The 23,191-nt window shown below is 43.0% G+C and overlaps 1 protein-coding gene across 5 annotated transcripts in view; it reads left to right on the top strand.

The window, feature by feature from the left end:
* MROH1 (maestro heat like repeat family member 1) overlaps positions 1-23,191 on the top strand; it is a 197,445-nt gene that overhangs the window by 129,576 nt on the left and 44,678 nt on the right. For all 5 annotated transcript variants that reach the window (XM_078153842.1, XM_020995209.1, XM_020995206.1 and 2 more), the window contains 6 exons: positions 1,424-1,528; positions 3,327-3,462; positions 4,431-4,543; positions 13,403-13,555; positions 15,967-16,121; positions 21,757-21,922. In XM_078153842.1, coding sequence (XP_078009968.1) covers positions 1,424-1,528; positions 3,327-3,462; positions 4,431-4,543; positions 13,403-13,555; positions 15,967-16,121; positions 21,757-21,922 — 828 coding nt within the window. The remainder of the gene's footprint in view (positions 1-1,423; positions 1,529-3,326; positions 3,463-4,430; positions 4,544-13,402; positions 13,556-15,966; positions 16,122-21,756; positions 21,923-23,191) is intronic.

The raw sequence follows: 23,191 nt of genomic DNA, 5'->3' as shown, positions 1-23,191 counted from the left end.
CTAAAAGGACCACCATCTTCCAGCCCTGGTTCTGGTTTGGGAGCAGAGAAAGGGGAGTACTTGACTATGGTTATTCTGTGCCATAGCATCTGAGTTGGAAGAGACCTTTGATGGCATGTAGGCCAACCTGTATCTGAATAGGAACCTTGCACTAGACTGTTGATGAGGAGTCATTCCATTTCCACTTCAGGATCTCGAGTTATGGGAAACCCAGTACTTCCACTTTTGGACAGATCTAATTGTTAAGAAGATTTTCCCTTATATCAAAAAGAAATCTGCATCCCTAAAACTTCTCATTACTCCTAGTTGTACCCTCTCAGGCCAAGTAGAATAAGCCTTTTTGTTCTTCTACATTATATTCCTTCAGATACCACTATCATGTCACCCCCTAAGTCTTATCTTTTTCAGGTTAAGCATTACCTTATTGTTACCTAATACCTCATGAGACAGTTGTTTGGATAGTGGAACTATACATTTTGGAAATGAAAATCCCTACTTCTAATTTTTCCTTGAACTGATTGTATTTCCTTGTCCCTAGTTGTGACTGGGCTGCAGGAGGAACGTATAACCCAGTAGATACCTCTCACATGTCCCAGAATGGCTTTGGTTTGTTGAGCCACTGAAACAGTGTCCAGGGGTTGAATATGGGCATGGTCATGCTTCTTTGCTTTCCAGCATGCCTTTCTTGGATAATTTCCCTACTCTTCTAAGTAAGGTACAGGAGCCAAGATGCTAAGACTTGGTTAAGTTGTATTAATACAAACCTAAATGGGAGTTAAAGATTCCTCATTGAGATATTGTTTGTACTTGGCTCTCATATGAGCTTCCTCTTTATTCATGAGAGTTTTGTCTGTCTCTCCATTAGATGTCGAGCCCATAATGGCTAAGTCTATGGAGGTATTTCAAACAGGATGGTTGTGGGAGCCAGGCAAGCCAGGAAGCTAGAGATGGTACTCATGAACAGATAGCCAGGGCGATCATTTTTAGGTCCTAGGGCAAAAACCTCACTCATGGGGCTGCTTATCAAGGTATGGGTCAATTGAACATGTTTTGACTGGCAGAAAGGAGGAGCTCTAAGAGTTAGTATCTTACCTGGAAATTTTATAGCACCTATTTGTTTTCAAGTGCTGGCACATGCATTCTCTCATTTGGCCATTGTGGGATAGCTAGATCAGGGATGGCTATTTTATTGCAGTTCAACTCCCTGTTCCCACTCATACTTCTCTAAAGCTGGAATTGGTACTATATTGGAACTGACTGAGGGGCTGGTACCCAAAGGGAGACCTGCTCAGCTGTCTATTCCTGTGAGTACTGATTCTTTCTGTTCTGAGCTGGAGCTTCTGCCTCTGAAATCTGTGTCTGCCTCTCTTACCTACCTCTATCCCAGCTGATAAATCTCTTTTCCTCCTCCTTCTTCTTCTAGCATTTGACCCCATGGATCAAATCCCCCAAAGGACATGAGCGGGAACGTGCCCTTGGGTTGAGCGCCTATCTGCTGCGCTACTTCTTGGAACATTTGAATGTAATTGTAAGTATGCCTGCATGCCCCCCCCAGTTACTTTCACGCCCCAGATCCAGGTCTGTTCCCTCATGGCACCACTTTCTTTTCCCTCCAGAAATGTTAGTTATCTCCTCCTTTGCCAGAGTTGGAAGAGACCTCTAGGGTCATTTAGTCCAAATCTTTGATGAGTGCTTGCCAACCTGCGCTCCATAGACCTCCAGTAATAGAGAACTTATACTTCCTGAAGCAACCCATTCCACTTTTGCAAATCTCTAACAGATAAGAAGTCTCCCCTTTAGTCTGCCTAACCTGCCTTTTCTCTGGCTGCCTGGATTCCCTTTAGGCCTGTTTTTCTGTGTCCCCTCTGTTTACCTTCATCTGCCACATTGGACTCCGTTGATCTTCCTCTTCATCTTTTTTCTCTTCCCTGCCTTTCTGTTGAACCTTCAAGTAACCTTTATGTCTAATTGGGGGCGGGGAGGGTTTGAGGTTGGGGAATGGTCCCTATTCCGCCTTTCAGAAAAGGCGTTTTACTAATTCAGCAAATATCTACTGAATGCTTTTCATTGTGAAGTATTGTAGGGAGTGCAAATGACTATCTCTGCCCCAGTAAACTTATAACATCCTGGGGCTGGAACTAGTTATTGATCATAATAAAAGACACTATAATAGACATGAAGCTCTATGGGAATTCAGAGGAGGGAGGGTCACGTCTAGTTGGAAGGATCCAGGAAAGTGTCCCAGAGGAGAGTGATATTTAAGCTGGCCCATGAAGAATGGGTGGGACTTTGACAATTGAAGATGGTGAGGGAGGTAGCGACATGAGTAAAGGCATCAAGTTAGGAATAGAACAGTTATATTCTATGTGGGATCTAGCTATCCCACAATGGCCAAATGAGAGAATGCATGTGCTAGCACTTGAAAACAAATAGGTGCTATAAAATTTCCAGGTAAGATACTAACTCTTAGAGCTCCTCCTTTCTGCCAGTCAAAACATGTTCAATTGACCCATACCTTGATAATATAATTGTATAGTTTGGCTGAAGCAGAGTCATATATAAGTACTGTTCCCCTAGTGCAAGATAAGGCTAGAAAGGCAGGCGGGGACTTAGGAGTGGGAGGTAGAGGGCACCAGCAATGCTTGAATTAATCTTTTTCAATTTGATTCTGGAAGGAGTTGGTGGGTATTGTTAAAGGATGATAAACAGGTTAGTGACTGATCAGACGTGCATTATGATGCATTAATCTGATGGCCTGTGCAGGATGGACAAGGACAATAAAGAGAAACCAGTTAGGAGGCTCTTGTAGTCACCCAGATAAGAGGTGATAAGAGCCTGGACTGTAGTGGTGGGTGTAGGGATGGAGAGAAGGTGAAGTGCAAGTAAATATGAGTAGCACAATACACCCTAATGTATCTGTGGATATATTTATGGATGTTTGAGATTTAGCCCCTGCCATGCAGTGGATGATGGCTGGAGTGACTGAAGACTTGGTCCTTCAGAGTGTTAATCCAGGAGGGAGGAGGAGGTTGTCTTTCAAAGTTGTAACCTGCTTCTCATCTGTAATTTGGCTTCCCTTTCCTGAGTTTCTGGTCCTTCTGAAGTGTGCTATTATGCTTAATTGTCCTGGTCCTTTAGGTGAAAGTCCTGGAACAGTGATAGGTATTCTCAGTGGGGCAAGCTCCAAGGTGCCACCTGCCCTAGCCATGGGGCAGAGCCTCATTAGGGCCCTACCTGACTTGGTTTCCCCAGGTATTGAAGTGAATGCCGTCCACAAGACTCCAAGCTTCTTTTCAATTCCTTTCTGAGTTACCCTCTCTCCCCAGGCAATTGTACCATTCCATAACCTGGGGCTCCTTGTTGGGATCTTCTCTCCGAGGTGTGCAGACTCACTGCCTTCTCTCCGACATGATGCCTTGGATTGTGTTTACTCCTTACTCTACATACAGTTGTTCTATGAGGGTGAGAGCCACGGGGCAGGGTGGGACGGGTAGGAGAGAGGAATGGTCATTGCAAGTCTGCCTAATGAGCCACCATGGCTTCTAGGCTTGATTCTGATTAGTTGTAGGATCATGGGTAAGTCACTTCCCCTCCCTTGGGTCTCAGTTCTCTCATCTTTGTAATAAGGGGGTTTCACTCTATGACCTTGTGCTCAATTCTTACTTTGTACAAAGATGTGCTTTCTGGGGATTTAGATCTTCTGTTAATGGTCAGAAATACATAAAGTAGGAGCATCTAGATTTGGGGTTGAGTATGTTAGTGTCTCACGGCACTGTGGGTGAAACCTTTGTTTTCTATTGTTGTTTAGTAATTTTCAGGCGTGTCTGACTCTCTGTGACCCCATTTGGGGTTTTCTTGGCAAAGATACTGGAGTGATTTGCCATTTCCTTCTCCAGATCATTTTATAGATGAGGAAACTAAGGCAAAAAGGGTTAAGTGACTTGGCCAGGGTCACACAGCTAGTAAGTGCCTGGGACCAGATTTGGAGTCAGGAAGACCTAACTCCAGGCCCTGTGCTCTATGCACTGCACCACCTAGCTACCAGCCTTATTTAGAGTCCCGTATCATGTATAGTCTGGTTTAGTCCAGTTCATCCCGTGGCTACCTGAGAGTGCCCCATTGATAGTAAATGGTTATTTATGGCTGGCTTTCAGGCTTTGCATTTATTGCTTATTTTTTTCCCCTTTTTTCCCCTAGTTTTGGTTTTCCCTACCTGATGCTTATAGAAATAGGAAAAGAAATGTCTCTCTGAATTGCTTGGAGTCTGGAGGAGCCCATCTGGCCCCAGCTATTTAGCTTAACTTTCTGGAAGGGTTGCCACCAGGAGAGGGCACCCTGATTCCAGGAATTAGAACTTCCTAAACTGGCTGTGTCAGGCTAGAGAATGGCTTTACTTAGGCTACACTGATGAACTTTCTTTTCTCCTACAGGTTTTGCCCAAGATTATCAGGATGAAGTAGCTGAGAAGCTCTTATCTCTCAAAGATAGCCTAAATGATCCCGATGTCACTGTTCTCTTTCATACCTGCTACAGCATTGCCCAGGTAACAGCAACTAGGACCCTAGCTCAGTGGGACAGTGACAGATAAAGCCTCCACAGCCAGCCTGTGAATAGCTTCAGCAAGGAGTTTTACTTATACAGGACTCTGCCTATAAGAACATGAGAAGTTTTAGAACCAGTCAAGTGTCAGTAGATTCAGTGAATGGGAAAAAGAAACAGCGGTGGGGCACCTGCTTTCAGTAGTTCTTGTGGGCAGAGTTAGACCAGCAGATGTGGGTCAGGCAGGTAGATACAAACCAGCTCTCCATGGAGGAATTATCTGGGAAATTCAGGCCAAAATGGAATAATCCCTCTTCTTAATCAGAAACCTCTACAGGCTTTGTCTCTAGTGGCCAAGGTCTGAATCCACTTTTGAGACCATCCAGTTTTCATCCCCCAAGTAATGCCCTTCTTCCACCTTAATGAAAATCTCAAGGCAGTACTTGTTGGCTATTAGCTTCTGCTTCACCAGCAAGGGAGCTTGGGCTTCATCGAAATTCAGGAAATGAACCAGGGGCTCTTGCACTTTTAGTTTATGACCCCTTCCCTGCTCTCTCTGGAGCACCCAGCTGGTAGGGGTTACTTAACAGCCAGTGGGGTAGGGACATTTGTCAAGGAACTTGACCCTTCACCCAGGGTTAGAGGGAGCATGTGACCCTGTACCTGTTAGCCTCTGGAAGGTCGGCATAGGCTACAGATTACAGACATGGTCCATCCTAGGAATCTTTTGATACAGTCAGTCTTTTCTGAGTGAACTCCCAAGAGGCCCCCCTTACAGGACATTGCTGCTATCTAATATAGTGGCCCCTCAAGTGTGTATTTGCTCTGGTATGGTCCACTTCAGAGGGAGGAAGTTAAGACTGCCTGGTTGAGAGTGTTTGGTTAATAGTATTCTTGGCTGCAACTCCACCTGAAAATGCTGGAGCTGCTAGGAATCCAGGAATTGTACCAAAGCTACAGACCTCAGTAAGGAAGGGCAGAGAAGTCCTCTTGCCTGCCGTACCACATATTGGGGAACCAAGAGATTTATTTTGTCCATCTCTTCTTCTGTGGATCAGCTAACACCCTTAGTTGGTGAACTTCACAGCTTGGTTTAGCTGAGTGCTGTGGGCAGAGGTGAGAGGGAAATAGCAGACCCCCAAGGGTAGGAAGGCATTGCCTTGCTATTCAGTTATCATCCCAGCCTTTCCCCAGCTCTGGGCACCAGCCATAGAAATGAGGATCCCTCTCAGAGTCTGAGCCATTTTCTTAAGCCCTGTGAACCTAGCATGGGCCTTGAGAAATGTCATATTCATTTCAGTTAAAGAAATATTTATCAAGAACCTACCCTGGCCCCAATTGATAAATGGTCCAAAAAGGATATGAACAGGCATTTCTCAGATGAAGAAATTAAAGCCATCTATAGTCATATGAAAAAATGCTCTAAATCACTATTGATTAGAGAAATGCAAATCAAAACAACTCTGAGGTACCACATCACACCTATCAGATTGGCCAACATGACAAAACAGGAAAATGATAAATGTTGGAAGAGATGTGGGAAAATTGGAACACTAGTGCATTGTTGGTGGAGTTGTGAAATGATCCAACCATTCTGGAGAGCAATTTGGAACTATGCCCAAAGAGCTATAAAAATGTGCATACGCTTTGACCCAGCAATAGCACTTCTAGGGCTGTATCCCAAAGAGATCATACAAATGGGAAAAGGACCCACAAGTACGAAAATATTTATAGCAGCTCTTTTTATGGTGGCAAAGAATTGGAAATTGAGAGGATACCCATCAATTGGGGAATGCCGAGCAAGTTGTGGTATATGAATGTAATGGAATACTATTGTGCTATAAGAAATGATGAACAGGCTGACTTCAGAAAAATCTGGAAAGACTTGTATGGTGTGATGCTGAGTGAAGTGAGCAGAACCAGGAGAACTTTGTACACAATAACAGCCATGTTGTGCGATGACTAATATTGATAAACTTAACCCTTCCCAGCAATACAAAGATCTAAGACATCTCCAAAGGCCTCGTGATAGAAAATGCTATCCACGTCCAAAGAAAGAACTATGGAAGTTGAATTGCTATTTTTTTTTCTCTTCTGTTGAGTTTTGTTTCCTCTTTCTGGTGGTTCTTCGTATTGGTACTAATTTTTACTTACAACATCACTAATGTGAAAATATGTTTAATAGGAATGTATATGTATAGCCTATATCAGATTGTGTGCTGTCTTAGGAAGGGGGAGAAAAATATTAAACTCAAAAGCATAAGGAAGTGATTGTTGATAAATCAAAATAAATTCATTTTTTTTTTATAAACCTACCCTGGGCTTTGATTGCTCTGTGCTAGACAATGGAGAGGAAAAGATGAAGAATCACATGATCCTTGACCTCAAGGAGTTTATAAGGAAGTAGGAGGATGACAAGTAGATTGCTATAATAGAAGTTAGAATGCAATAATTTTAGGAGAAATTTGACAGAAAGAGATTAGAGATTGAGGATGGGGAGGGCTCATTTTCAGGTAGGAAATCATGGAAGACCTAATGGAAAATGTGGTACCTGGTCTGGTTTTTGAAGGAAGAGAAAGATTTTAGTACCTAGATATGCAGAGGCTACCTGTTCTAGGCAAGATAAAATCAGGTAGTCTGGTCTAGAAAATAGAGCCTGAACAGGAGTAAGGTGCAATAAGTCTGGAAGAGAGGTGGGAGCCACTTTACTAAGGGCCTCTGGCATCAAGATATAGAGCTTGTCTTTTATGCTGTGGAGATTGGTGACACTGAAGTTACTGGAGCAGGAATTATGTGATGAGATGTGCCCGTGCCCAGGAACTAAGTTGTGTTTTTTCCTCATCACTTTGTGGTTTGGTCTCATTTCTTTGGTGATGAATCCTCTCAGTGCCACTTGAACAGGGGGTACTAAGTTGGCCTCTCTTGAGCTAAATGGGAAAGGGAGGGCTTGACACCTCCTGGGGGAGGGCCTTGAGCTGTCATTACTTGTGATCACAAACTGGAGGACAGGATGACCTCTGATGAAGAGGATGGGCATAGTGCCAGGCAACAATGAATGCCAGTAGCTGTGAGCACAGGGACAGATTTCTTTAGGCACATTATACTGCTCTACCCCCCACCATAAGCTTGGAGGAAGCTGGCTCCTCACTTTATTGGGAAAAGAGGTTCTGGAGTTTTTCCCTTGAAGATCCCTCTGAGGTTTGATTTTCTCCCAGACTTTGGCCTGGATGAAATGTTTTAATGGCTTCATTCTAAAACCTGGAAGAAAGATCTGTGCTGGAAAAACTGACAGTCTACCCCTTCCTTTCTTCATCCTAGCTAGCCTCAGAGGCACCTTTGGCAGCAGATAAGGAGTCATAGCTCATATTTCTCCTTCTCCCCCAACTGTCCATAATTACAGAATCTCATCTTCTTTCAGTGGGCTAGGAGAATGGGTGCTCTTGCCTTTTGGTTAGGATCCCTCATCTTTCTGATTTCCAAAAGCCATGAACAGAGGCTGTGTATCTAGTCATTAAATGACAGGCTTCATACCAGCTACATTCTCCATAATGGCCAAACTGTAGCCATAGCCTTTGCCTTGAGTTGGGTCAGAGGAATGGGAATACTCTGGGCCTATCTTCTCCGTTTTTGTTTTTGTTTTTTCAGTCTCCTGCTATTTAGTGCAAATTCACAGCCTAAGAGGGAAGAAAACTGTTGCCTGGTATGCAATCAAATGCATCTTACCATCTGCCCACCAGCTATGCTCTATTCGTCCCATTCCACTTCCTGCTTTTTACCTCTTGCTCAGGGAACGGTAATCAAATGAATGTTAGTATTGCTACTAGAGAGGACAAGATGACCTACTGTCCTATTATACTGAGAATCCTTATGACTTCCTAGACCAGGGCTTCTTAACCTCTTTTCTGTCATGGACCTTTTGACAGTCAGGTAAAGCCTATAGACCCCTTCTCAGAATACTGTTTTTAAATGCATAAAATAAAATACATAGGATTTCAACTATATTGAAATAGTTAGAAAAATGCTTTTAATAAACAAGCTCCCAGATTTAGAATGATTGGCTTAGACTGAAATTCCCTTTCTGGCCACCGCACTCAAATATACGTTATATTCCTCTAGTAGAATGTAAACAGAGACTATTTCACTTCCTTATTTGTATCCCTAGCGCCAGTACAATGCCTAGCATGTAATAGGACCTTACTGAATGCTTGCTGATTGATTGATTGAAGGCTGTGCCCTGCACTGTTTGAGCCTCTGTAGATGATAAAACCCATCCCAGAGGGTGAGTGAAGAAAGTGAGAAGGAAATAAATCGGGTGCTGACAAAAGTAGCCTTAGTCCCATCAGTGAAACATATTAGAGGAGACTGAATTCCTCATTAGCTGGCGGAGCCAGTATTGACTAGGCTTGTTGTATTGCTTGTTTTAGGGAATGAAGAGACAGCTGTTATCCTTAGCACTTTTCATTCTGAAAGGCACATACATGTGAGAGAAGATAAAGGGAAGGAAACAGGAGCCTCCTCACTCCCTTGGGATGAGAGAGAAAACTTGTTGAGGAAGGGTGGATATGATTGCTGTCTTCCACCGTCTGAAGGGCTGTCAGTGGAAAAAGGGAACAGTTTCTCTGGTACCAAAGGAAAGAACTCAGAACAATGGGTGGAAGTTAGAGAAAGGCAATTTTTGGCTTAATATAAGGGAAAAATCTTAATATATCAGTTCAACAGTGGGTGAAATTGGCATAGAAGTTACTGAATTCTCTGTCTTGGGGGTGTTCTAGCAGAGGGGTTGTTATAGATGGGCTTGATTCATTGGGCAAGTGGCTGGGCTAGTAGATGGTGCTGCTCAGCTCCCTTCCAGCTCCAGTACTCTGTGATTTCCTCTGCCTGGAATAAACTCACCTCACCTCCCTGCCTTGAAGAGACCCATATCATTTGCCACTTTCTCCATTCAGTCACCAAATATTTATTAAGAAGTAATGGAGGAAACAAGCATTTATTAAGCACCTGTTATATGCCAGGCACTGTGCTAAGCACTGTACAAATATTATCTCATTTGATCTTTACAAAATTCCTGTGAGATAAGTGCTATTATTATCCCCCATTTTATGGTTAAGGAAACTGAGGTAGACAGAGGTTAAGTGACTTGCCCAAGGTCACACAGCTAAGTATCTGAGGCCAGATATGACTTGGGGATCTTCCTGACTCCAAGTCCAGTGTTCTATCTACTGAATCACATAGGTGTCTTAGACCTATGATTTGCAAGGCATTTTGCTGGATGCTGAAGATATAAAGGAAAAAAATGACAGTCCCTGCTCCCAAGGAGTATATATCTTGTGTCTGTGAATATTTTTTTATGCAGCTTGCATTTCTGAATCTGTGCCTCCCCTTTTCCCTACTTATTGTATGATTATTTTGTTACAAAGATTACAAAAGAAAGAAGGAAAAAAGCAGTTCAGAAAAAAAGAAGGAAAAAAGCAATTCAGCTATCACATGAGCCATGACTGGCAGCTTATGCTTTATCCATACAATTTATCCATAGCTTACAGCTTATCCATATTCACAGTGCCCTAGCAGTGAGATCCCTAGAGCAAAGGGTATGGATGTTTTGGTCACTTTTTTTTTTTTAGCATAATTCCAAATTAGTTTCAGGAATAATTAGGCCATTTCACAGCTGTGCTGTTGTTCAGTCATTCAGTCGTGTCCAATTCTTTGTGACCCTGTGGCCCATACTATCCATCTATCCATGGGGTTTTCTTGACAAAGGTACTAGAGTGGTTTGCCATTTCCTTCTCCAGTGGATTAAGGCAAGCAGAGGTTAAGCGACTTGCCTAGGGTCACAGAACTAGTAAGTGTCTGAGGCCAGATTTGAACTAAGGTCTTCCTGACTCCAGGCTCTATCCACTGAGCCATCTAGCTGTCCTACACAGCATTAAATACAGTGATCAACATCAAATGGCTTTTCCTCTCTTGTCATCTTTGCCAGTTTGCTGGGTGTGTGATGAAGCCTCAGTTTTTATTTGTTGTTCTCTTGGTGCTGTTGATTTGGAGGCAGTCTTTCATATTGTTTTTAATGGTTTACGATTATTTTCTTAAGCACTGTTTGCTTATTCCTCCTTGTCGTCCTCCTCCTCCTCTTCCTCACCATTGCCACCATCATTTTCCTCCTCCTTCTACCGCCACTGCTTCTCCCCCCATTCTCTTGGAGGGGACCATCCTGGTGCCTCTTTTGTGAAGCGGCAGCGGAGGAGACCCCTGGACTTGCCATGGCCAATGAAAAGCCGAAGAAAGGTGTCAAGACTGAAAACAATGACTGCATGAATTTGAAGGTAGCCGGGCAAGATGGTTTGGTGGTGCAGTTTAAGATTAAGAGGCATACACCACTTAGTAAACTAACGAAAGCCTATTGTGAATGACAGTTTTTGTCAGTGAGGCAGATCTGATTTAATGGGCAACTAATAAATGAAACAGACACACCTGCACAGTTAGAAATGGAGGATGAAGATACAATTGATGTATTCTAGCAACAGACAGGAGGCGATTACTAAAGAGAGAACATGCACCTTTACTCCAGAACAGTACTTCCAAGGAAAACAACATACTCACAATTAGAAAACCAAGATTTGGTTCATTCACATCCTGACTACTGCAATATGATTTTCCCTCTTTGATTCCCTTCCCCCATTCCTTTATTGTACATAAAGTAACTGGTGTATGTGTACAGGCATAATATGTTTTTGTGTTTTGTTTTGTTTTGTTTTTACTAAATGGCCAACGGTATGTTTTGATCAACATCAAATGGAGATGGGGAGGGAGAAAAACAAACTGGGTCTGTGAAAATATTCCTTTTCTCCATTAGTGGCATGCTCATTCAACTTATATCTTTATATTCCAGTAAGTTATTTTGCTCTCCCTGTTTTAACAGCAACAACAACAACAAAAAAAAACCACAAAAAAATCCTTGCATGCCTTGTTTGATTGGATAATTTCAGTGTTTTTCTTTTATCGTTGTAAAACTAAGGATAATTTTATAATTTTTTTGTACATAGCTGTTACATGTAGGGCAATCTCTGTCTCTCAGTAGGGATAGGTTATTATAAAGAAATTGATCCTAGATAGTTTTACCTTCAAGTCAAACGTCTTGTTGTTTAAATAAACTTCTTGTTTAAAATTTAAAAAAAAAGCTGTTCACATCCTTTGACCATTTACCCTTGGAGAATGGCAAGGAGCTTACATTTTACTGGAAGTCTTCCCTGAACCCCTCCAGTTGCCAAGTAGTGTCTCCTTCCTATTCCGAGCCTCATAGTACTTTACCTGGGTCTCTCCATTGCACTTTGTGCTCTCTCCTTCCTTCACTCTGTGAGGTTGCACTCTTTTGGGTCTCCTCCTCCTTTTCTGACCACTCTTCAGTTTCCTTTGTTGGATCATCCTTCGTGTCCCATCCCTTAACCATGAGTGTCTCCCAAGACTGTCCTAGGCCTTCTTTTCTTTTTCCTTTGCATACTCCCTCTTGGTGATTTTATCAACAGCCATAAGTTTAATTATTATCTCTATATAGATGGCTTCAAAATCTAGATCTTGAACCCTGATTGTTGTGTGTCCCCAACTAGATGTCCCATGGGCATCTCAGAGTCAGCATATTCAAAGTAGAATTCATCCCTTCCCCCATAATTCTCTTCTTCCATACAGGGCACCGTTATCTTTTCTAGTTACAACCTCCAAATCCCTAACTCTCTCATCACCAACCTCCTCCCCCAGATACAAATTTTGCCAAATTTTGTTAGTATTAGCTCCATAATATCTCTTACATCTGTCCCCTCCTCTTCACAAATCTAGTTCAGGCCCTGATTGCTTCCTGTCTAGGTTATTGTAGTAGCTTGCCAATCGGTCCCCAGGCTTCCAATTTCTTCTCTCTCCAGTCCATCCTCTACTCAATTGTCAAAATAATCTTCCTAAAGGACAATCCCCTTCTCAAGAAGCTTCCATTATTCTCTAGATTAAATTACGAACTTTCCAGCTTGGCATTTAAAGCCCTTTGTTGTCTGTCTCTAGCCTTCTTTTCCAGACTTAGTTCACATTACTACTCTTCACATACTCTGTTATATCTAACCTGGCTTTATTTCTATTCCCTGAATTTGGCATTCAATCTCTCACCTCCCTGCCTTTGCACAGGAGGGCTTGTATCTCTCTTCATATCCCAAGATGCTAATATGGTGCTTTACACATAGTACATATTTAACAAATGTTTATTGAATTTAATTTAATTCTGTGTCTTCCCCAGAGGAGGTCCAGTATAGGGCTTGTGTGTAAGTACTGGGCCAAGCAATTAAGAACCAGTCTCCTATGTCTGACATATTATGAGCATTTTGACTCTTAGCACACTGGGTTCCTTCATAAGTATTTGATCTTGCCATTGCCTGAATCTCAACTAGAGATTCATATGAAGTGCACCTCAGTCTGAGCAACAAGAGACCTCTTAGGAACCACCTTCTCCCTGCTTCTCAACCACTGTACATATGAACATTGAACTATGTTGGTTCAAATATTTTACTTAAGTTGCACTTGAGAGAAAATCTGGGCTTGTGCAGGGGTAAGCTTTAGTATTGTTGGATGGGAGGGTGATAGTTGCCATTTTTATCTTTTGCCCTTCCTTGGTCCTTAACCACCTGGGCCGCTTGGAGGCATGAGAGCAAGAGTTCAGACTTCTAATTATTTTCACAACTTAAATGGTTTCCTTATCACTCACAGTGTATAGTTGGTTTTATTACTTCTCTTACCCACTGGACCCTAACTAGAGCATCTTAGGGGGCTGGGGAATGTATCTGAATCCTTTTCTTCTTGGTTTCCTACCATCTAACTTTTCTCTCTGCAGATTATTGGGAAGCGCCTCCCCCCAGATCAGTTTATCTCTCTTCTGCTAACAGCATTTGAAGGGCTGAAAGACCCTGATGTGAATTGTGCACGTGCTGCCACAGTCATTATCAACTGCCTACTGAAGGAGAGGGGAGCCGTGTTACTGGAGAAGGTAAAGAATTGTCAGGGCTCAGTGAAGGAGCCTTCCAATCCTTTCCCCCATAGAAGCTGATTTTGATGTTTACGAGTCATTGACAGGAAGCCTTCCTATGCAGAGCCCTAATTACCTGTCTCTTAGAAGTGGAGAAGGGGGGCAGCTAGGTGGCACAGTGGATAGAGCACCGGCCCTGGATTCAGGAGGACCTGAGTTCAAATCCGGCCTCAGACACGTAACACTTACTAGCTGTGTGACCCTGGGCAAGTCACTTAGCCCCATTGCCTCGTCAAAAAAAAAAAAAAGAAGAAGCAGAGAAGGGAAAAAGTAATGAGGTGAAGGCATTTTAAGCTATGGCCCTGTTGTTACCATGATCCAGGAGAAGGATGTGCTCTGCAACAGCTTAGGGAGCTCTGCAAGAGCATGAGAAGACAAACTGTTAGAGGGTGGATCCTGAATTGGAAGCCTGGGGCTCACCACAAAGTTCGCCTGAACCTCCTGGTGCTGTTCTAGAACAACCACTTCAACCTCCATCCACCTCAGGCGAGCTAGGCTTTAAGGCAGCTTGGTGCTTGCCTTTAGCCACCTTGCCCAGAGAATGTTCTTTGTCCCCGAGAGCGACGTTGTTTTGCCAAGGAATAAAGCCAACATTACCCTGTTTTGCCAAAGACTCTTGTCTTAGCTGTGCAAGGAAGCTAGGATTTAAGATCCTAGCCCCCCTTTCCTTAGTCAGAATCTAGAAAAGTCTTCTCCCCTCGCCCCTATTTCCTTGGCCACTTTCCTTCATGGCACTGTCACCGTTTGGGATTGTTCTGCCTGTTTCTCCACGCCTCCTTCTGCCCGGTAGGTTTTACTTCAAAGCCAACTAGCAATAGGCCCTAGGGGCAAACTGGATTCGGTGCACATCCTGACCTGGAAGGTTTATCAGGGAGAGCAATTTCTGGAGAAGCAAGGGTCAAAGGTTTTAACATGCCTTCTCTTTCCCTTTTAAACTTTGGACTGAATTTTCTTTTTATTTCCACCCACTGACATTCGGGGGTTGTAATTGGAAATGCCAGTTTTCTTCCTTCCTTGGCTTTCCTGTTACTTCTGGAACTGCTGCAGAGGCCCAGATCTTTACCTGTCAGAGTTGGCTGTAGCTGGAATTGCTCCAGGGTTGATGACTCACCTTCTAGTCCCGTGCAGTTCAGACCAGATCCTGAAACCAACAGTGAGGTTAATCCTTCCCAGGGCTTTGGGGGTAGGTCCTATATCAGCCGGTGAGGAGGGGGAAGGAGGGATGCACTTGGCAGTGACACCCGAGGACTGGCTGTATCTCTGCATTTGTTGCTAGTAGCCTATCCTTTGCTTTCTTTGTCAGAAATTGTCTGTTTTCTGCTCAGAAGCAAAAGTAGCTGGCTTGTGATGAGGTATGACCTTGGAACTAGTCTATTGTAGTCATCTTAGTGGAGGCTTTAACAATATTAACTGGAAATAGAACCTGTGGGCTGAATTTGCACCTTAGGTCTCTATCCTACTCCCAGTTACCAGGACCAGATTCTTAAATAGACAGATAAATGGACTTGAGTGTGTTGGGAGTAAGGATAGAGATAGAAGTATTGGTTCTGGAGAGGCCTTGGGGGAAAAAAAAGTAATGAAATATTTATTTTGTGCAAGGCACTGTCCTGTTCACTATGAACAATATTTAATTGAGCAAGATATTGATGGGCTCTGTGTCCAAGGAGCTCTCAGTCAAGGGAGATACAAGTCAGGATCTGATGAAAGGTGAACTAGGGAGCGTAGGCAAAATGCCACAAGAATTCAAAGGGTGGAAGAGTCCTATCTGTCCTGGGAGGACAGGGAAGGCAGCATAGACATGAAGCATTTGTACTACTTTTTGAGACAAATTTCTGCTGTCTTTTTGATAAAAGATTGAAGGATATTCCAGGCAAGGAATACAGCATGAACAAAAACAGGAAAGTATACAGTCACAGGATAGTCACAGAAAAGCAGCCAATCTAGTTTGGCTGGAACAAGGGAGGGTTATAGGGGTCAAGGCTAGAAGTCTCCATGGTTAGAAAGATGCTCCCATCTGTCCTGTCTCCTTATGTTTCCCACGTAGGGCCTAGCACATGATTCAGCACATGGACACTTCTTTTTAATGCCTAAATCAGCAGTCCTAGACTAGGTTATCGAGGGAGTGTGTGTATGAGATATAGACCACAGAGGAAACAGGTAAAAGACCCTATACCAGCTGCTAACTAGGTTTAGACTTAGAACCATATTTGAATACGAAAGATTTCAGTTGAATCCTGTTTGGGAAGTAGATTGGCTTTGGTTTTCTGGAATTTCTTCCTTGGCCTGGAAAAAACGGGGGGGCGGGGACGGGAGCGCTGTTATTACTTATCCTCTGGCCCCATGATATGTGTGTGTTGTACATTTCTCTCTAGGTGCCTGAGATTGTGGGCCTGATCCATGGTAAGCTATGTGAGGTCAAGGACGAACATGTGGCAAAGGCTATCCAGCAAAGTGTATATCTCCTTGCATCTCAGCATAGGACAGCAGTGGTGGCCAGTCTCTTGGCCAGTCCCTTGCCCTTTGACAGGTATGATTTCTGTGGGGTGGTGTGGTCTGCTGGCAGGGCGCAAGCTAATCCTCTGGTTCTGTGGTCCTGGAGGAGGTTCCCTCAGCACTTCTCTAGGGCTCAGTATTTTCTCATTTACACATCCTGTAGAATCACTTATTAGATTTAGTGTCATCTGTAGTATAGTGAACTCAGACTCTGAGCCTGAGCAAGTGACAGGGCTTTTCTTCCCCGATTCTACCCTGACATCATAGCCAGCCCCACTGAGCCTTCTACTAACATAATCCAGACCCCTCAGCTTGTGAGGTTCCTTCATGCCTCAGCTATGACCCTGTCATTCCTTGAGCCATTCCCTACATGCAGGTTCTCCTGTCTCATCATTCTAGGACAAAGGTGAAAGGGAAGTACAGCCAGCACCAGACAGGGACAAAGAGACAGGCCTCACTTGCACCAGCCAGCTGTAGGTCTGAGGTTGCCCCTCTGCACCTGGCCTTGCTTCCAGTGAAGATCCAGCTGGGACCAAGAGTAGGAAGGAGGAAGAGAGAGAGAAAAAGCCTGTTTAGTGTCCACACACAGGCTGCACCTGCTCCTAAAAGTTCTTAATTCTTGTTATACTTCTTAAAAAACTTTTTTCTACTAGTCATGGAGTCCACCATAAACTCATTAGGAGATCAGGCCAGGTTCTGCTTTTAGTAATAGAGTTATAGAATCTTAGTTTTGGAAGGAATCTTTTCAGACCTCCTACTCCATACACTGTTGACCCTCTTCTTGAATCTTTCCCTTCCTTTGGCTTCTCTGACACTATCCTAATCTCTGTCTCCCTCTCTCCAAATATTCTCTCTTCCCTTCACCGACTCCTTTTTCCTTATAACTTCCAACTTTGGACCTTGGCCAAGATTTAGTCCTTGACCCTTTGCCTTCTTTTTCTTTATGCTCTTAATCTCAGCGAGCTAATCCATTTTTGTGGCTTAATTTATCAATTTGCAGCTCCGGTACCATAATGCAAATGATTTCCAGAAGTTTATCTCTAGTCCAGATCTCTTACCTGAGTTTTAAGAGATGCATCACTTGCCTGCTGAATAGTTGGACTTTAATGTCTCCTCACTACTTCAGATTTATCACGTTCAAAACCAGACTTCTTACATTCTCTCTAAATTGTGCATTTTAACTTGAGGTTAAGAACAAGAGGATCTGTGGCTGTGGGTAGATTTTAGGGCACCGGAGAATTATAGAATTGATTTTCTTTGTAATCCTATATATTTTATTTTATGCATTTAAAAACATTACTTGAGAAAGGGATCCACATGTACAACCATAATCTTTAAGTCCTGTCAGTCCTTCATTTGAAATGCCTCCTGTCCATTCCTTTTTCTCTATCCCTACTGCCACCACTCTAGTTCAGGCTCTAATCATTTCCTCCATAGGTGTAATAGTATGGTCTTTTCTTCATGGCCCCATCTTGAGCATGCTGCCAGAATAATGTTTCTTAAACATGGCTTTCATCATGCCACTGCTCTAATCAGAAACTTTCAGTGATTGCCTGCCTCTTGGAGTTTCAAGTTTGAACTTCTTTCTAGACCCTCAGCTGGCTTTACCATCTCTAATCAACCTTATTTCCTACTACTTTCCAATAAGCACCTTCCACTTGAGCCAGGAAACCATAGTGTTTTGGAAACACACCTTTCTTCCAGTCTTTCCACTCTTTCTGATCTTTCTCTTTCTCTACTAGCTTTTTTCTTATACCTACAAATATTTTTTTATTGATAATTTTTTTTAAAATTTTTATTTTTAAGGCAGTTGGGGTTAAGTGACTTGCCGAGGGTCACACAGCTAGTAAGTGTCAGGTGTTTGGTCTGAGGCTAGATTTGAACTCTGGTCCTCCTGACTTAGGGGCCGGTGCTCTATCCACTGCACCACCTAGCTGCCCCACAAATATTTTTTTATTTAAATAGTATTTTATTTTTCCCCTAAATACATATTAAGAAAATTTTGTAGCATTCATTTTTACAACATTTTGAGTTCCAATTTTTTCTCCCTCCCTCCCTCCCCTCTTCTGAAAATGGTAGACAGTTTGATATAGTTTATACATGTGCTATCATGTAAAACATTTCCATATTTGTCATAGTTGTGGAAGAAGAAACAGATCAAAAGAAAATAAAACCATGAGAAAGAATAAAGAATAAAGTAAGTGAAAAAATATGCTTTAATGTGCATTCTGAGTCTATCAGTTCTTTATCTGGTATCAACAGCATTTTCCTTCGTGAGTCCTTTGTACTTGTCTTAGATCATTGTGTTGCTGAGAAGAGCTGAGTCATTCACAGCTGATCATCACGTGATGTTGCTGATACTGTGTACAGTGTTTTCCTGGTTCTGCTCATTTCACTTTGCATCAGTTTATATAAGTCTTTCCAGATTTTTCTGAAATCTGCCCGGTCATCATTTCTTATAGCACAGTAGTATTCCATCATATTCATATTCCACAGCTTGTTCAGCCATTCCCCAAGTGATGGGCATCCTCTCAATTTCCAATATCTTGCCACCATGAAAAAGGCTGCTATAATTATTTTTGCACATGTAGGTCCTTTTCCCTTTTTCTATAATCTCCTTGGGATGCAGACCTCGTAGCGGTATTGCTGGATCAAAAGGTGAATACACAGTTTGGTTGTTCTTTGGGCATACATAGTTCCACATTGTTCTCCAGAATGGTTGGATCAGTTCTCAATTCCACCAACTGTGCATTAGTGTCTCAATTTTCCCACATCCTCTCCAACATGTATCATTTTCCTTTTTTATCATATTAGTCAATCGGATTGGTGTGAGGTGGTATTTCAGAGTTGTTTTAATTTACATTTTTCTAATCGAAAGTGACTTAGAGCGCCTCTTCATATACTTGTGGATAGCTTTGACTTCTTCATTTGAAAACAGCCTGTTCATATCATTTGACCATTTATCAGTTGGGGAATGCCTTGTATTCTCATAAATTTGACTCAGTTCTCTATATATTTGAGAAATGAGTGCCTACAGATATATTAAAGGCTTCCCATCCTTAAGATTTTCTAACAAAACAAAACAAAAGCACTCTTCCTAACACTGCCCAAGCTATTATTCTACCCCTCTCTCTTTTTTTTTTAGAAAGAGTAGTCTATACTTCAAACATGCTGTTTTTACTTCCTTACTGTAACCATTCACTTTGTACACCCTGCAATCTTACTTCCACCCTCATTACTCAGTGGAGACTACTCTCTCTGAGGTCACCAGTGACTTCTTAATTTCCAAAATCAATGGCCTTATCTTAGTCCTTCTCTTCCTTAGCCTTTCTGCCGAATTTGATGCCATTTATTTCCCTGTTATCTGGATAGTTTCTCTTCTCTCTCTTTTCTTTTCTTTTCTTTTTTTTTTGGTGACACTGCTCCTTCTTGGGTCTCTTCCCTCTCTGACTGGTTAGCTTTTGGTTCATTCTTTCTCCAGCACCTTAAACATGGGTGTCTCCAAGCTCTGTACTCGGCTTGCCTGTCTTTATGCTTTCTCCCTTTGCAACCTCATGTGTTCCATGACTTCAGTTTTTTTACCTTATGTAGATGTCTCCTATATCTTTATGATGTCTCCATTAAATTCCAGTCCTACATTTCCAGTTCCTTTCCAGACATCTCTTGGATGTCCTGTCAGCATGTCCAACCCAACATATCCAAAAATGAACTCAATTTCCTCCGAAAACATGCCCTTCCTTTCACCTTCTCTGTTTCTATGGATGACTCTACCATTCTTCTAGACAACCAAACTGAAAGCCTCACAATAATATTTTACTTCCTTGCTCCTTGACACCCATTTTGTTGTTAGATGCTGTATGATTCTGCCTATGAAACCTCTTCCGTGTTCGATTGTAAACTAAAGGGCAGGGACTGTGGTTTTTTTTTCCACCTTTTTGTCTTCCTCATCACCTTGCAAAAAGTAGGTACTTTTGAATAAATTGAACTGCAAACTGAAAATGTCCACACGTCCGTAACATTAGCAGATATCCTGTCTGACCCTCCTATTTCATAATCTTGCATGTGTGGCCCTCATGATAGCTGGAGAAGACCACAGCTTTGAGGAACTACCTTTCATTTAATGGTACTTGATGAATGGAATACCTAAAGTTCTGCTCAGTGCTTTTTTAATGTCCTTTTATGTCTGTGAATCTAAGCTCCATCTATTTTGACCATAGCTTCATTTCATCAGGGAAAAGAAGGAAGGAGGAGTGCTGAAGCCATCCTTCTAGCTCCTTTGACAAAGTGGGTCTGGAATCCCAGAATATTAGTGCTTAAGAGGACTTAAGCAATTGTGGGGTCTGTCTCATTTTTTTTCTCCCTTCCTCTTCCCTCGACCACCTATTGGAAAAGAAAGAAAAAAAGAAAAACAAAATCCTTTTTAACAAATATAGTCAAGCAATGCAAATCCCTGAATTTGCCATGTCCAATATTGTGTATCTCATTCTGCATATTAGCTCATAGCCTCTCAGTCAAGAGGTGGGCAACATTTGTCATTGGTCCTTTGTAATCGTGGCTGACCGTTGATTAGAATTATTCATTTTTATGGTATTGATGTTAGAGAATAAATTGTTTTGTGGTTCCCTCATTCCACCCAGCATCCATTCATGCAGGTCTTCCCAGCCTTTCCTTTGATAGGAGGGTTTTGTGGTCAGTCCAGTGCTGGTGGAGAACATTGGACATGGGCCCTTGAGAGATTTGTGGCCAAGGACAAACTGTTTCACTCCTCTGAGCCTCAGTTTTCTTATTTGTAAAAAGGGAGTAACACTTGCACCACTGTGAGGAAAGTACTTTGTAAAATAAAGTACTTCAGGAGTACCTGAAGGTGTTGTATAATTGTGAGTTATTTTAAAAACAAACTTGAGGCCTAGAGAGGTTTAGTAACCTGCCTATACATCTCCCAGAGCAGCAGTTTTCCTGATGTACCACATTGCCTCACTGTTGACATATGTAAGGCTTCTATCTTACTTGGGCTCCAGGTGGTGGTCCTATTTTATCACTGTCAGTTGGTATCTAGTAGAGGTAGATTGATCAGACCTGGGTGGATGCCATACAAACTTGGCGTACTCTGATTGGAAGCTGGTCCTAAGAAGGGCACATGGTGTGAGAGTGGTCCCAGGGGCTCTGATCATCTGGGAGCAGGGAGATGCTCTGGATTTGACTGTATCTCCCCAGGAGCCTCTCATTGCTCCAGAATGACCTGAAGGCTGATGTTCCTCAGGATCTGGCAGCATTATCTTGTGTTTGTGTCATGGAGTTGATTGCGGTATGAGTGGCCACTGCTGCCCTTTACTGCCCACACTGGACTAAGACCGTGGCTGGCTGCTGGAGCACTCTGGGTCAGGCTAAACTGGGTTTCTATAATTACCATCGTCTTGCCACTCCTTTGGCATTTAACATATGCTCACATGGCATCCCTTCAACTAGATTTTGAGCTTCTGGTGGACAAGAACTCTATTTTCTGTCTGAATCTTCCTTACGCTCCTTGAATATTAAGGGGGAAAAGACCTGTGACCCAAGCTCAGCAATGTGAAACCCCATAGATTCTCAGTAAATGTCTATTTATGGTCATTAGAGGTGGTGGTCACCCTGATGTGGTGATGACTTTTTCCCTGCTTTCTCTGCTTTAGTCACACCTGTTACCTTTGGAGGGCTCTGGCCACAGAACCCACCCTCACATCCCAAGTCCTGGAGCTGCTTTTAGACAAGATGAATAAAGATGTCCCATTCACAGAGAATAAGTCCTTCCTGTTGAGCAGCACTTACGACCGGGTAGCCACGGTGATCCCTCTTGCTGTGAGTATAGGGGCTTTGGTCTATCCTCTCCCCCTGCCTTTGATGGGCAGGTATGGGTTTCCAATGGGTAGTGATGGTGGAGGGATAGATGGTGGATTGGTGACTTGGGGGAGGGAATGAACCATTGGAGTGGATATATGGCAGCCCCTGAGGCTCTGGGGGTAACCTCTGACAGAGGTAAGCCTCCCCTGGCTCCTAGTGCTTGCATTTTTGCCTTCTCTCCTCCCATCTGACATTTAGCCTATCACCAAGCCACCTGATACCCCAAAGGAAGCTTTGCTTTCCCTTAATGAATGCACCCCACATGCTTCTTTCCCTTTTTTTGGCATTTGGTCTATCTCCACTCCTGTTCCTAGGAGTCTGGATAGGGAATATTATGGGCAGGTTCTGTACAGGATGACCCTGGAGACCATGGTATATACTCACCTGTCCTCTTCCAAGGTCTTTCATCCCTATCTCCATATTCATTCTCTCTCTCCCTCTCCCTCTCCCTCTCTCTCTCTCCCTCTCTCTTTCTCTCCCTCTCCCCCTCCCCCTCCCCCTCTCTTTTCTGGTGCTACTGCTTTGGCCTGTCCATCTTCTCTTTTTCCTCCCTAGAATGTGTTGGGGGTGGTAGTGGTGGAGGGCACAAGGGGGTCAGCAGGAGAGTCTTGACCTTTCAGAAGATGTCATTCTGGACATCACTGCCTGAAATGCTCTTTTCATTTCCTCTACTCAGGTGTCTGTGCCAGGCACTGCTTGGGGGAAATAACGCATCACCATATAATGCCTATTAGCTCTAAGCTCTAGCCTCATAAAAGGCCTCTCAGGTGTTCATCCCCAAGGGAGATCATTTTGCATTTTATCCCTTTAAAAAAAAAATAAACGCAGCTTGGCAGCTTTTTAAGCAGTAAAACAGCTGTGAAAATTTCCTCCTCTTCTCTGAAGAGCCGAGTACAGATGGTACAGGATCAGTCCCTGTGAAAGCCAACACTTTGCCCCTCCCTCCCTTCCTTGTACACATTGCAGTCACCCCAAGTGTGTTTGGTGCTGGGTAATTACCGCGCTCTTTAAATCAGCCGGAATAAGGTTATGCAAGTGTAATGTTTGCATGTGTGTAGTCTTCCTGCCCATAAAATCTGAGCTGTCAGATCTCCTGCTCTCCCCTCCCCCTTAAGCAGAGAATTCCAAACTCCTAAGCATTTCAGTTTCAAAGTGAAATGGCCCTTAATGGTGGCTTTTGTGTTTCCATTGGTTTCCTTTCTTGATACTGTAGGCCTCCAACTCAGA

Source organism: Phascolarctos cinereus, unplaced genomic scaffold (genome assembly GCF_003287225.1).
Source record: "Phascolarctos cinereus isolate Bilbo 61053 unplaced genomic scaffold, phaCin_HiC Scaffold_4;HRSCAF=312, whole genome shotgun sequence".
In the NCBI taxonomy this organism is placed as follows: Eukaryota; Metazoa; Chordata; class Mammalia; order Diprotodontia; family Phascolarctidae; genus Phascolarctos; species Phascolarctos cinereus.
The sequence above is the reverse complement of the archived record's forward strand: the minus strand, read 5'-3'. Positions and strand labels throughout refer to the sequence as shown.